At 39.5% G+C, this 14,378-nt stretch overlaps 1 protein-coding gene across 2 annotated transcripts in view; it reads right to left on the reverse strand.

The window, feature by feature from the left end:
• LOC107377411 (phospholipid-transporting ATPase ABCA1) overlaps window positions 1-14,378 on the reverse strand; it is a 324,049-nt gene that overhangs the window by 292,007 nt on the left and 17,664 nt on the right. For both annotated transcript variants that reach the window (XM_054747824.2, XM_015946964.3), the window contains exons 3-7: window positions 10,413-10,506; window positions 8,187-8,328; window positions 7,929-8,056; window positions 2,678-2,796; window positions 487-684 (exon numbers count right to left, since the gene is read on the reverse strand). In XM_054747824.2, coding sequence (XP_054603799.2) covers window positions 487-684; window positions 2,678-2,796; window positions 7,929-8,056; window positions 8,187-8,328; window positions 10,413-10,506 — 681 coding nt within the window. The remainder of the gene's footprint in view (window positions 1-486; window positions 685-2,677; window positions 2,797-7,928; window positions 8,057-8,186; window positions 8,329-10,412; window positions 10,507-14,378) is intronic.

Here is a 14,378-nt window from a genome sequence, read left to right on the forward strand (position 1 = left end):
TCCTGGATGCTAAAAAACAACAACCTTTCTTGTTGTGACTCAAGATGGGTGAGTCCATGAATGTTAGGCGACAGGGTGGCATACACTAACCTAAAGGATTATTAGGAACACCATACTAATACGGTGTTTGACCCCTTTTCGCCTTCAGAACTGCCTTAATTCCACTTGGCATTGATTCAACAAGGTGCTGAAAGCATTCTTTAGAAATGTTGGCCCATATTGATAGGATAGCAACTTGCAGTTGATGGAGATTTATGGGATGCACATCCAGAGCACAAAGCTCCCGTTCCACCACATCCCAAAGATGCTCTATCGGGTTGAGATCTGGTAACTGTGGGGGCCATTGTAGTACAGTGAACTCACTGTCATGTTCAAGAAATCAATTTGAAATGATTCGAGCTTTACAAGATACAAGTTTAATTCTAGTTTAGAAAAGTTTGAAAATATCTGATGGTTTTAGTGCCAACAACAGCAGACAAGACTTACCCCTGACAGCACTTTCCTCCCATCCAGGTTTTGCAGAAGAACCTGCTGGGTGTCCATCAGCTGCTGTTGAGTGAGGGAACAGCTGACATTCTGAAAAGCCTCCTTCTCAGCTTGGCTGTTAAATTGGATGTACTTGTCCAGATTTGTCCCCTCACACAGAATGCTCTTCACATTCCCAGGTCTCAGGATGCCCGTCATCTGAGAAGAAAATACCAACTTCAGCTAAAGTTGACCAATAACACAATGGTGATTTAGAACTTTTTTTTTTTATTTCACAGGAAGTTGTACGGGATCATGCAAACTCAAATTTTATCTCCAATCAGACCTAAAAATAAGGATTTAAAGAGCTGTGTCAATTTAAGATTAAACATTTGAAGAACCAACATTAATTTCGATGGTATTGTAACCATTCAATTGATTTTCTCATGAAGGCTCAAGTATTAGTGGCTGTTCTCTTGTCATAAAAGCCTGTTATGAGGAATTTCTGATTTATTCAAGTATCTGAGTCATCAATATGACATTTGCTTTAACTTTATGAATGGTTCACAGTGTGCAACTAAAGGTCCACCGTTTTATGGTGCTTTACAATGACATTCAGCTCTTTTTAAGTGCTTTACGGTGTTTCTCATGGTGGCGTTTTAAATATGCATGACTGTTACCTACAATTAGACACTGGAATTCATCAGGGGCAATTTGGGGTGAAGGGTCTTGTGGAAGGACATTTTACACATGAAAGGACTAAGGGTTGAATCGCTGATGAAAAGACTAGACCAGTATTAGACTAGTACAAAGAGCCTGTGAGTTAACCTGGATACAGTGGCTGCCAATGGAAAAAATTAGTACTGTGTAACATCCAGCATTGGTCAGTTTCTAGGTACAGTTTGACCATTCAATATCTATTCAACATCTGGTCAAAAAGGAGACACAAGACTGCATGTGTTCCCTTTAAATTGGCCTGCCTTCATCCCATCAGCTGGAGCTCAGAGCCTCTGCAGCTCTGAACACAGATAACGAAATGTCAACAATAACATTCTCTCCTCAAGGTCCAATCTTTCAGGTCTTCATGTCTCCTTATAAGGAACACTCCAGCTCGGATCAGCTGCTAAGTGAAAGAATGATTTCCTAAATCAGATATGAACTTCTACAACTTATAAGCTAGATAATCATTAAATAAATGTTTGTTTATTGCTACTTATAATTATTATAATATAGTGAAATGCTTCATTAATCTGTGCTCAATGATTGAAGTGTGAAATGAATTTTATGATTACAGTGATTGAAATATGTTTCAGCATGTTGAAATGACAAGGTCATCACCATTTGCATTCACACAAACTCAAGTAAAGTTAAGTTGAACTTGTGACACATAAATAGTCTTTTACCCCAGTCAGAGCCTCCGCATCAAAGACGGCGTGTTTCTGAGTTTCTTGGTAGCATTTCTCAAACCTGTCAACCTTTGGTTGGCTACACAAATCATAACATGAGAACATCAAGACTGGATCACTTCCGGGTGATCTCTCAGTTCTAGAGAAAGCTTCAGACCGGCCACCTGAAGCAACCCTCTTTAACCATCAAAGCTTTTGACAAAATCTTTTTGCACCTGTGAAGCTGATACCGCAGCAGTGCCTGCAGAACAAGCTGATATTGTTTAGACTCAAGAGTCCCAGACGCAGAGCAGCATTCCCTCAATCTCTGCATGGTGTTACTTTTAAAACTTCCAGCACTGCCACCATCACAAGGGCTCAGACACGTTAAAATAATTTAGCTGCCACCTTTATGTATTTAAGCATCCTTGCCAGGGTAAATACAATTACCTTCTTGAATCCCATCTGATATTGATTTGTATCAAATAATCAACTGGGAGACTTAAAAAAACACACTCATTATTTTAACTGACATCCTTTTCCTATAAAGTTGCATACTGTAGGCTGTTTCAAATTACTTTCTGTCAAGCAAACACCAGGGAGTGCTTTGAATATCAAGACAAGGAGTCCCAAAGGCTGCTCTGGGCCAGGACATTTCAGTCTGACATGCTCAAGCAGAACACTCTTGGCACATTTGGTCTTTTGAACAGGATGATAATATTTAAATTCCTTTCATCACACCAGCAGATGAGAAGCTCACGTTTTTATGTAGTTTGGGATTCATGCAGAACACAAAGTTTCCAGTATGCTGACAGAGTTCTACTTACTGGACTGAGTTGAAGCTTGGCATTCATGAGGCTCTGGACCACTGCTGCTGGAACTGACAAACTCTGATTCAGATATGTGGTGAAGGTTTCGCCATCTTTCAGAATACTCTTCATGAGGACTGGGTAAACAAAAAGAAATGTGTTACTAATAGTGACGTATTTAACAATAGTGAACATCTGTGATTTTTGACAACTTCTTTATTTGTTTGTGTTGTACACACGTACAGTAGGATGTAGAATCATGAAAACATTCCCTGCAATGTGCATGTGTCCTGCTTGCTCTAACAAAGATCTGTGCCAAGCAAGGGGAGCCAGAACTCGTAGAAAGAGAACCCTTCTTAAAAGGACAAAAGAAAATGAATCTGCTTTTAGAAACAAGGATAAAGTTTGGGTCTTTGGGTTAAGCTACCACCTGAGAGGTAGAGCGGGTTGTCCACAAATCAGAGGGTTGTAGGATCTATCCCGTGTCCCAGCAGAGAATTCTGCTGTTGTGTCCTTGGGCAAGACACTTAACCCACCTTGCCTGCTGGTGGTGGTCGAAGGGCCCGGTGGTGCTTGTGCTTGGCCGCCTTGCCTCTGTCAGTGTGCCCCAGGTCAGCTGTGGCTACATTGTAGCTCATCATCACCAGGGTGTGAATGTGTGTGTGACTGGGTGAATGATTTATTGTGTTGGAAAAGCACCCTGGGGGGGGGGGGGGGGGGGGGGGGGGGGGACTAGGACTCTAGAAGGCACCATATCAAATGCAGGCCACCATATTTTTTACAATACACCAATTTGACTTCTACTCCAAAAAATAAAAAATATAAATAAAAAACAATGAAATGTTTTGTGTTTGCAGTTTTACTCACTTCAGGCAATGAGGGCTGTACAATAGTAGAAATTAATAAACTAAAAACACTCATATTTGTTGAATAATACATATATTTAATATTTACTTTTCAAACATCCAAATATAGTCATAGAATTTCTTAAATTAATTAACTTTTTACTTTCTTTTACATAGACTGATGTAACATAAAATTGTGTGTGCAAGGGGTTTGTGCCTGGATGCCAGTCCGCCCCTGGCTGCAAGACGCAGGACTTCTTATCTTTTACTCGCTGAATAAAGTCCCTGGCATAAATTACTTTAAAACTTCATATATTCATATTTTATTGAATGGACAATTTGTTAAAATCAGAAGTGTTTGAATAATGTGTCCTATACTTTACATTCGTGAATGATGGCTTAAAATGAATGTTTTTCCTGTAATGATTTGTTTCAGATCTAAATTTACACCAGATCAGTAACTGTTGAATTGACAATTCATTCTATCGGTGTGTATATAATAATATCATAATATTATAATTAATGTTTAACATTTTCACTTCACATAACTGTTATAACAGTTTTACTTCTCACAAAGAAGAACCTCTAACCCCCAAATTCCACTACCTCCGCTCCGCTCCGGTCCGCCCCCGCCCCCGCCTTCCGCAGCCACTCGCTTCCGAACTCAATTTTTACTGGTACCCGCTCTACAATGGCTCCGCTCCGGTGTGGAGACCTGAGGTGGGCAAACAAGCATGCGCGGGATTTTCGAGATCTTGCGATACAGTCCGAGCAATAAACGCGGAAGTTAGATCCAAACACCCGTTGTGTTGGAGAAGCATCGGCATGAACTGTTTAATCTGCCCATCATTTGTGTTGACAGATCAGCAGTGTTTGGATCAACAACGTGTGACTACTTTGATAGTGGAAACTATTTATGGCTTACTTTTGTGCATTTAAACTTCAGCCGCCATTGATAGCTGTTAAAAGTTGTTAAACCTGTGCATATGAAACAAAAAACGCCTTTTGTTTATCGATTTATTGTGAAAAACGGAAGTTGTGCTTGCTCCTTTTCCTGTTGGGCAGTTGTGATTTCTTTCCATTTACTGCGGAGGTGCTCCGGCGTCCGGCGAAAATAGGATTGATTCTATTTTTGCCGAACGCCGGAACAGAGGGCGGCGTACTGCGCCCCACTGCCGGAGCACGGCTGGAGCACGGCTGCAGTAGTGGAATTGCTCTGATTGACTACAACGGGACTGATTTTGCTGCGGCGTTCGTGTCGGAGCGGAGGTAGTGGAATTTGGGGGTAAGTATCTGAGTAAAGAAGTGATTTTCTGAGGGATTTGTTAACGCCCTCGAAAACTTTGTCAAAATTTAATAAAAATAGAAATCACTTCCAGATCTAACCAGTTCTTCGCCAGCTTACTCGGCAGGCCGACCAGGTGAGCAAAGCACTTGGGACCATCCTCTCTTTTGACCTCAAAGTCAGCTGATTTTACAACCCAGACACCAGAAGATCGCTCAGATACTTAACAAGGTTTTGCTACAAACATCTTGCTCACATTTTATCATTTCATTCATACTTTGTCATGTACAATCATTAGTTTAGAAAGATGGAATTAAATTCATTATTATTAACTATTTACTTGACTGTCTGAATTAATATGAAGTGTGTGTTCCCTGAATAGTCCAAATAGCCTAAGGTAATATTAAATCAAATATTCAAAGGCCAATCAGATTGATGATTCATATTTATATGGAATATCACATCTTATTGATCCTTTTATTAAATGTAGCTAATCATCATCGCTACAGGTGATGTGAGGTTATTTGTGTTCAATACATCCAAACATTTTAGTTTTAATTAATAACGTTCTCTAACAGAACGAGATCTAAAAAAAGCTTTTGCATCCTACGGGACTGATGAGCTAATACCTAATAGCCCACACCAAGGGGCAGCGCTGCTTCTTAAACTGATTCCAATTTCTAAAATTCCACACCGGCTCATGTGGTGTTAGTTATTAAACCTTGACACCACTTTCATTTCCAAATATCATCAATACAAGTAACCCTATGGTGAGTTACAAGCAGAGTTATTACCAAAGGCAGATAAATGTATTATGTCTGGTGCACCCGGGGGCTAAGTTCAGTCATTATATCCTAATATTTCAGCTGAAAACTATTTCCATTTATCTTTCTCTCTTCTAAATCTACTACAAGTTAAAACTAGACACACTTCCTAGAAAGTTCAAACAAATGCAAAAAAAAAATGTTTTTAAGGTGTGTTGCCTCTTATTTTTGCTGCTTTAACATCCAAACATGCTACAAAATAGCTCAAAGATCCCTGGAAAACTAAATCGGGTTAAATGGCTGTCTGTTGAAATAAAATAAGAGCATGAGAAGAGGCTAATCGGTTTGCACTTGACTACTAAAATACATTTGCTTTTATGCCAACTAAGTCCTGAAAGTAGTACCAATTTTTACACTTAGAGAAACAATCTCACCGGAAATATTCTTGAGTAGTCTCACCCTTCGACCCATGCTATATCTAATCTGCTTCCTGCTTGCTGGGACTTCAATTTGCACTGCGATTAATGAAGTAGTAACAGAAAATAATTAAGTCATCGTGTTTGCTTGTGTAATGTGAGGAACTTGGTCAATATCCTGAATAGCGGGGTTTTAAACGGTTCAGATCGGATGCTGTTTGGTGAAAACGAACAGAATTAATTGGAAGCCCCTCTCTGAACTCGATACAAACGCCTTGTGATTCCTGCTGATGACATATTATTATGCTCCTCAGGACTATTGGAGGTTTAGATGATGAGGGGAAATAGAACAAGCTCTGCACCCTTATTCCTGGTCGCCTTTCAAAGTCAAGTGACCACCTGAGTTCTTTTAATCAACCCTGACTCTAACAAAAATAGAAAAAATAACACAATCACCTTTGCCATCTTTCGATATCACTCCATTCCCTTTTTTTTTCTTACCTAATGATCTTTTGTGCTCTTGCCTCAGACAGCAGCAAGTCCCATTCATTATGAACAGGCCTAGATCTTTGATGGATTTAATTTTGTATATTACCAACCAGCGACCCCGAAATGCAAATGGCCCCAGGAGCCGCTTGTTGAACAGCAGCCTGCCCCCCCCTCCTTCTATTGCCTTTTTGCAAATTAGGTGCTGTATGAAAATCTGAATATCATCAGACTAAATGAGCCTAATGCAAAGTAACAGCTTATCAAGACAAACGATCTGTCAGTCTGCATGGTAAATTGCATCATAAATAATCACATGCCATTGTTTTTGAGGGATGAAGGGGAATAACAAATCCTCCAACTTGTCATCCACACGAAGGGGATACTTTCCTTGATCGAGGGTACTTGACAAAGGCACAACAGTGATTTTTGCTAAATCATTTAACTATTCTTTATTAACAAAACTCAGTTTCTGATTCCGTGAGAAGAAATTTTCCAATGTAATCTTGTTTTTGTGGTGGATTTAGCTGTTTAGGTCCCCTTTCACATATAAAGACACTGCTACAACAATAATTCAGCTAGAATATGAATGAACTCTGCAGGGTCCTGGCGAGATATTGGACCAAACCATTTAAAACACAGTGGGTACCTGTGTGTTTCTCTTTTTTAACACCTTAATCTAACGGCTGAAACATCTCCTCAGCCTTCCTTAGTGTCTACAGGAGTGATTCATTACTAAATTAAACAAATCAGCTGTGTTCATGATCTAAAACATGCAGGAAACTTGCTGGAAGCAGACTGCAGCCCCAGGTATGTCAGCTCCCCTTTTTTTACTTTAACAGACTGGACTAGCATGCTGAAGTTGCAAATGCGGAAATCTGGCCCCAGAGGGCGGTGGGGAGTTTCATTAACTCTGTAAAGAGTCATTTTAGCACATACTGGCCTCAGAAAATGATTAAAAAAATGTTAAAAGGATGGCTTTAAGAGGCTTTGGAGGAGAGCTTGCCATTTTGACATCATCCCTATGCTACCAACTCATCACACGATCAGTGACCAGCTAGCATAACATAGCATAGCATTATGTTCTAGCACATATGTTTATCAAAGATTCAGTGACAAAGAATAAATTATTTAATCAACACCCCAATAAGATGAGTAGGAGGTTTCATTGACAAGACTGGACATAATTATGCTTAAAGTACACAAAAATTAGTACGAAGCAATTAAAAAAATGGGCAAAATGGCAACAACCAACATTAACAAATTATGTATCCACCTATAATCAACATAACGCTTCTAACAATAGCATTTTTCTATTTAAACTAATTGAACAGATATCATAGCAAGACTTCACGCACAGGTTTCAATTCAAATTTTACGAACCACTACCGTAGAAAAAAAAGTATTTTGTATAAAGCCCATTTACAGTGTAGGCATCACAATGTTTATTAATGCAGTTACCACCATCCTTACCATCACTAGGCTTTGACAGAGAGAGGACAGAAGACCAATGATTGAAATCATCTGCCAGGAGCTTCGCTTTGGCGAGAACAGACTTGTTTCCTAAAATGGTTTGAAGTTCGATCAAGATCCCAGCAATTCTGGTAGCATCACAAGGAAAGAGAACATCAAAGATTCTTTGTAAAACCTCTAAAGAAATAATTTTAATAAACATAGAGGACTGCATTTTATTTCAGTGAATATCAGAAAAGTGTGCATCTCGGTGCTTACATAGAGCTGTTGAAGTTATTGACCTCTCCTGGTGCTTCCCCTGGCGTTGGATAGTCCAAGCAAGGATTCTCGATGTTGCATATCATACCTTGGAGCCAGGGCAGTGTGCCAGCAGATGGCATGGCTTTGTTTGGATAGTGACCTAAAGGGTCGAAAGATATTTTTTCTTTTACACACCTTTAAAGGCAACCATTTATGGGCACAATACAGTTGACAATACCAACGTTCTAAACATACCGTAAATCCTCTAATATTGGCCTGTATTCAATTAACGGCCGGGTATCACATGTTGGCCGGTGTTGGAGTCGGCGGAGGGGAATAATGGCCGTTTTTTTTTTTTTTTTTTATTGTGGCCGGGTGGAATGGTAACAAGCAAGTACCACAGGGGGCGGTTGTGTCATCCGTCTCAATTTTGATTTGCCAGTGATAAACCGCGAGGGTAACTTTAACCGTGCGGAGACGAAGAGGAGGCGAAAATTTGATATCAAGTTCAAAGAGAACATGCTAATTATGCTGCAGAACACTCTGGGGAGCAGTAGCAGGGGTTGTATGAACTAATCACTAGTCGACTTCACTGCTCTATAGTGACTTTTTATGCCTGTCATCGACTAGTCGCTGTCACGTGATAATGACCGGCAAGATGCAGTCCACGGAAAAGACAGCAGCCTGCTGTCAGCAAGTGACAATCTCCTGCGCGTTGGGAGGCAACGCGCTGTGCCAGAGCGTCGGTACTGACACCCGCCGTAAAACGGACATTTAACAAATTGTGACCTTTACCCTCTTGCAATTTAACATTCCCCTCACCCCCATCCTAACCTTAACCAGCTTGTGCATGCAAAGCTCTGATTGTTGACGTGCTCCAGACATCTGCGTCCTGAGCACGGCCAAAGTAGCATTATCAAATCAGGTGTCGCCACCTCAAAAACTAATTTAACACGCGATCGTTCATGTCGGCTCATTTCCTTTTATGTTTTCTGTCTTTTATTCTTTTATTTGTGCCTGATGCTTTTCGCTGCTGTGGAGCGGGGCGCATCACCTTGTCCACCGGTGCGACCGGCGCGCACCCTGCTGTTTTTGCGGTCGGTAGATCTTTTAGAACTGCAGGTCAAAGGTAACTCAAGAGGTGAATATATATGAACCCAGGTAGCAGTTTTTCTTTAGGATTGAGAGGAGATGCAGGAAGATAATAAACAGGCAGGACAGATAAATAGTCGGATAAAAACAAGTTAGTTTTTGTACCTGGTGGTTGCAACAAACAGACACCATTGAAGGTAATCAGAAGTGAGGAACAGAAAATGAAAGAATTATTTTAATGTTTAGAGCAGCAGGAACTCTGAGAGGCTGCAGGCACATCAGTGAGTTAGCGGCTGCTGCGCAGAGGGAGGGGGGAGAGGGCTGAAGCAGAAACTACCATTGTTAAAAGAAATGTGTTTAACTTTGAAAATGTGGGCGCAATTTTAATTGTCAAAAACTCCAGTGAACCAACCGACCCCCCGCGCCGCTTCAGGTGTATGACGTAATCAATGACTAGTCAAAGTCGACTCGATTTTCATTACTTGACTGTTGACTTAAAAAAAAAAAAGTCATGCAGCCCCTAGGGAGCAAGCTGCTAAACGTTTTAACATCGACCTATCAAACTGGATGAGGATTAAACTGAATTGGATTACCGGTATTTTATTTTTTTACTTTAAACTGGACAAAGATTGAATTGAATTTGAGGTTGTTTTTTTTTTTGTTTTTTACTACAACCCAAATGAGACGAAGCAATTCAACTTTGAAGTGGTAAGGTGGCTGTTGCCTTTTCTAATACCGGTATTTAATAACGTTTAAAATGCAGTACAGGTATGTTTGCTATTGTTTTGTTACACTACAGTATTTCCCTACTGTAATTTAGCCTCGTTGTTAATGTATGCAAACCGTACCATGTTATGGTAACTGCACATTTTCAATAAATGAACCTAGTATTTTATAGGTTCAAATAGACACACCCCATTTTTATTCATTCTACTGGTGGTTCATTTTGCTCAAATAGAAATTCAGGCCTCTAATTCTGGCCCTCCTTCCAATAAAGGCCTGGAGCTTGATGAGCTTGAGTAAAATACAGGCCCGGGCCTGTATCAGAGGATTTACGGTAGTTAGGCATAGTCGTATGATTAAAGGTGCATGTTAAATTTGCCAAATGAAGCAGAACACTTGCTCTGCAGGAATAAACCACGTTGCACTCACATTGGCCTTTGTAAATCGGCTTGTTGGTGGACCTCACCCACACCAAGATGAAAAAGAGAAACAGAGGCCATAGCAACTCAATAACCATCCGCACCTGCAACAAAAACATTAATCTTATAAGCTGCATCTGTTTAGGTTCTGGCTAAATTCATTTGCATTGCTTTCTATAAAATCATTCAATGTCAGAGTAAATCTAATCAAAGTCACAGTCAAGAGCCACTTTATTTGATACACCACTTCACTTGTTGATACAAACAGCTAATCAGTCAATGTCATGGAAGCAGCTTTAGACATCTAAAGGCTACAGATTACTTGCTGAAGTTCAAAAAGAGCATCCAGATGGAAAAAGAAAAGGACTTTAAATACAACATGATTGTTGATACCAGGCAGGCTGAGCTGAGGATTTCAGAAATTGCTGATATACTTGGATTTTCATCCCCAATCATCTTGGCTCCGAAACAATGGCTAGAAACATATCCAGTAAGCAGCAGCTGCGTCGATAAAATGTCTTTTTGTTGTCAGAGGTCAGAGAAGAACTAGCAGACTGGTTTTAGGTGACAGGAAGGTGAGAGGAGCTCAGATTGAAACAATGGTTCTAACCAAGTTTGGTAAATTATCATCTCTGAACCACACAAAAATACCGTTGCTGGCCCTGTCCACCCCTTTATGACCAAAGTAAACCAAGTTTTTGATGGTTACTACCATGGTTACATGAACATAACAATAAGATCACTGGACGTCACCAGATCTCAATTCATTATAGAACTGTTGGGGTGTGGTGGGAGGTTCACATTATGGACGTGCGGCAGAAAAATCTGCATCAGCTGTGTTAAGATGTCACGTTACCATGGGCCACGACTCCCAAAGAATGTTCCAAACACTTTCATGACCCGTGACAACAAGGCAAGTACGCTTTATTTATGTAGCACATTTTACACACCTCGGCAATTCAATGTGCTTTCCAGGAGCAACAACAGCAAACATGACAGCACAAATAAAATACACAAATACATTTTGAATAAATTAAATACGCAAATTAAATAAGAATCAGATAAAAGGCAAATTTAAAGCCTGAGCAGTTACAGTGCAGATGGTGCAGCACAAGAACATTCATTCAAAGGCTAATTAATACATGTAGGTTTTCAATTTTGATTTAAGTCACCTTACTGCAGCTAACATAAGACATATATACAAATTAGGGGTGCACCCATCTATCGGCCCCAATCTCCTTTTTTTTCAAGATCGGTGATCGAACAAAAACTGCAATCGGTGCACCCCTAGTTAATGTTAAAGCAAATCATCGCTAGAGTGATTTTTTTGAACAAATGTGTCAAAACAGGTACAAAAGTTTTGTTTTCAAAATTAGAAAAATGAAAGTCCAAAGGAACAAATATAATTTTATAGTTCAAACACCAATGCTAAACATGCTTGTTTATATTTGAGAACATTACCTAATGTCCAGTTGAAACATAATGAGTATCCATATTGGTTTTCTCAATTAAAGGAAATTGAAACAAACGTGACTTGTTGCAGTTGAGTCAAAATTGGTATCGGCAAGTCAGGTTTTTCTCAAGATCGGTGATCGATACACCCTTAATACATATATAGTCACATCAATAAAGCATTTCTTTCTACATATTTTATCTGTGTGCAGTTTAGTAGCTAGAAGCTGCTTCACCCGGTTTAGTTCTGACCTGCTTTTCTACCAGCGGAGTGTTTGTACTGCAAGGAGATCCAACATGTATTCTGGCCCCATGTCATTGAGTGATTTATAAACTAGTAGAAGCCCTTTTGAAATCAATTCTGTGGTTTACTGGTAACCAGAAAATTAAGGCAATTCTAAAGACAAAAAGGTACAGTGTACCAGTGTACATTGGTTTACAGATAAGTTGTGAATTTGCAATGAATTTGTATCAAAGCCAAGCAGAAATAAAGGGATTTTGACATTTTAAAAGAAATATGGAGTAAACAAGTGTATCAGGCAGTTAAAACATAAGAAATTAAGTCATATCTAGCTCAAATTAAAATGCATCTGCCCAAGCCCAAGCTGTAATTCAACATTATTGCCCTAGAAAACGTGTAGCTTAGTGCGCAGTAAATCATAGGTTTAAAGGACGTTTTAAAGAAATAGTTTTTCCCTTCAGACAGAGTTTATTTACCAGTTGTAAAAGAAGTCAAGCTAAATTTATCAACCTAAGGATTTCCTGATATGAATTATTCCTGGCTTGTACATTTTTAGCAAAACATCTAATGCAAGTTACAAGAAACTGTGAAGTTAAGAGTTAAATCTTAGATCTGCCATTTACTCAAGGCAGTTGTGGGCCACGTTGGGGTTTTCTTGCAACATAGCAACAAAGCCATCGTCCTTTTACTCATGTCATCGCCACAAGTACTGGATTGAGAGTGCAGTTTCTGCTGGTAACTCCCTAAACTGAGGCTATCTCACACTCCTTATCGTCTCCTCGCCAAACTCATCTCTCCTGAAATAGGAGTGTCAACCACTTCCCTGCGTTAATACAACCACTTCTCACCACCTGGCAGGCTGGATCCCTTGTGGCACGTCAAGTTTTCATTTCAACACCAAGCAAAGTGTTAAAAGACAAACCAACGGCACAAACGGATGGCTTTACTTTCTAATGTTTCTCCCTTAAGACTAAAAACACTTACAGCAGTGTTAAATCTGAAATGAATAAGGCTTGTGTTTGCATGCTCATTGTGCTGCAAACAAAAATTATGTGGGTAAAAACAATCTTCAAGAAAACGAAACGATTTACGATGACCGTATTTACATTAGTAAATATTTTATTAGTGAACTATGTGTGTGATGTGTTTAATTAAATGATCTGTCATCCATTCCTTTACTTCCAGTCCAACCTCCTCTGTGTTCAAGGATTTTAAATCTTCTTTTCCACATCATAACACACCAACCCCATGTTTACAAGCATACACACGAGCACACACGCGTACACACACACACACACATCCCTATCGATGTCTTCTCTAGAATGATCCACTTTTGGGAATTCAGCTGTGAAATTCCAGTTGGTCTTCTTTCCCTGCATTTACCTGTTCAGACTTTGTGTCTGATGATATGTTGGACCAAATAGTAAGAGATTATCTGTTCCTGTCCTGTAAAAACGTGCTAATAATCTGAATAATAGTAAAAAAAAATGTTTTGGGAACATGTTATTATCATACAAATGGAGAAATGTGTGAATATTTTTAAATAATGAGGGCAGAAATTATTATAATAGAAAAGACACGAAGTTGGACTGCAGACTCTGGAGTGTTTCTTCTTCACTGGATCCCCAGAATTTACAAACATATACTGTAGTCTTTGTGAATAGATAAAAAAAAAAAGAAATGGGTGAAATACTAGACCATAAAATCAGTTTCATGCCTGTTATAAAATCCTAAAATGCTTGGCGAGGCATTCATATAATTGGTCATTAACCTCCACGGGCCCTCCGGAAGCACCACTGTCCTTGCTAACTCCCACTGGTTTTGTCTAATAATAATATTTCATGTTGGCATTGGCTAAATATGCCCCGTTCCACACATAAAAAAAACACCAGTGCTGCTTGTATGCTCATGTTAAAATGGAAATTATTGTTTCCACCTTGATACAGAAGATTTATACTGCACTTTCTCTGCTGTTGTACAAATAATGTGATGTGAAATTAGACTGGGGTAAATGCACAAACCATTTCTGAAATGAAGATCCAAACTACCCAAACAAACCCGGAACCATGTGGAAATGCCCAATTAGATAACCAAATAATGACATTTTTTCAGAGAGAATGACGTCATTCTCTGTAGCCAAACCTAATCACTCCAATAGAACATGTCTGACAACACAACGTTGGCTGAAAGATCTCAAAAAGCGAAAACTGTGGAGTACAGACAATTTTAGGAGCGTCTTGTGATTTGATCACAATAAAAAGTAAGTTACGTCCAAGTCAAACG

The sequence above is a fragment of the Nothobranchius furzeri genome, chromosome 2 (assembly GCF_043380555.1).
Source record: "Nothobranchius furzeri strain GRZ-AD chromosome 2, NfurGRZ-RIMD1, whole genome shotgun sequence".
NCBI classification, from domain to species: domain Eukaryota; kingdom Metazoa; phylum Chordata; class Actinopteri; order Cyprinodontiformes; family Nothobranchiidae; genus Nothobranchius; species Nothobranchius furzeri.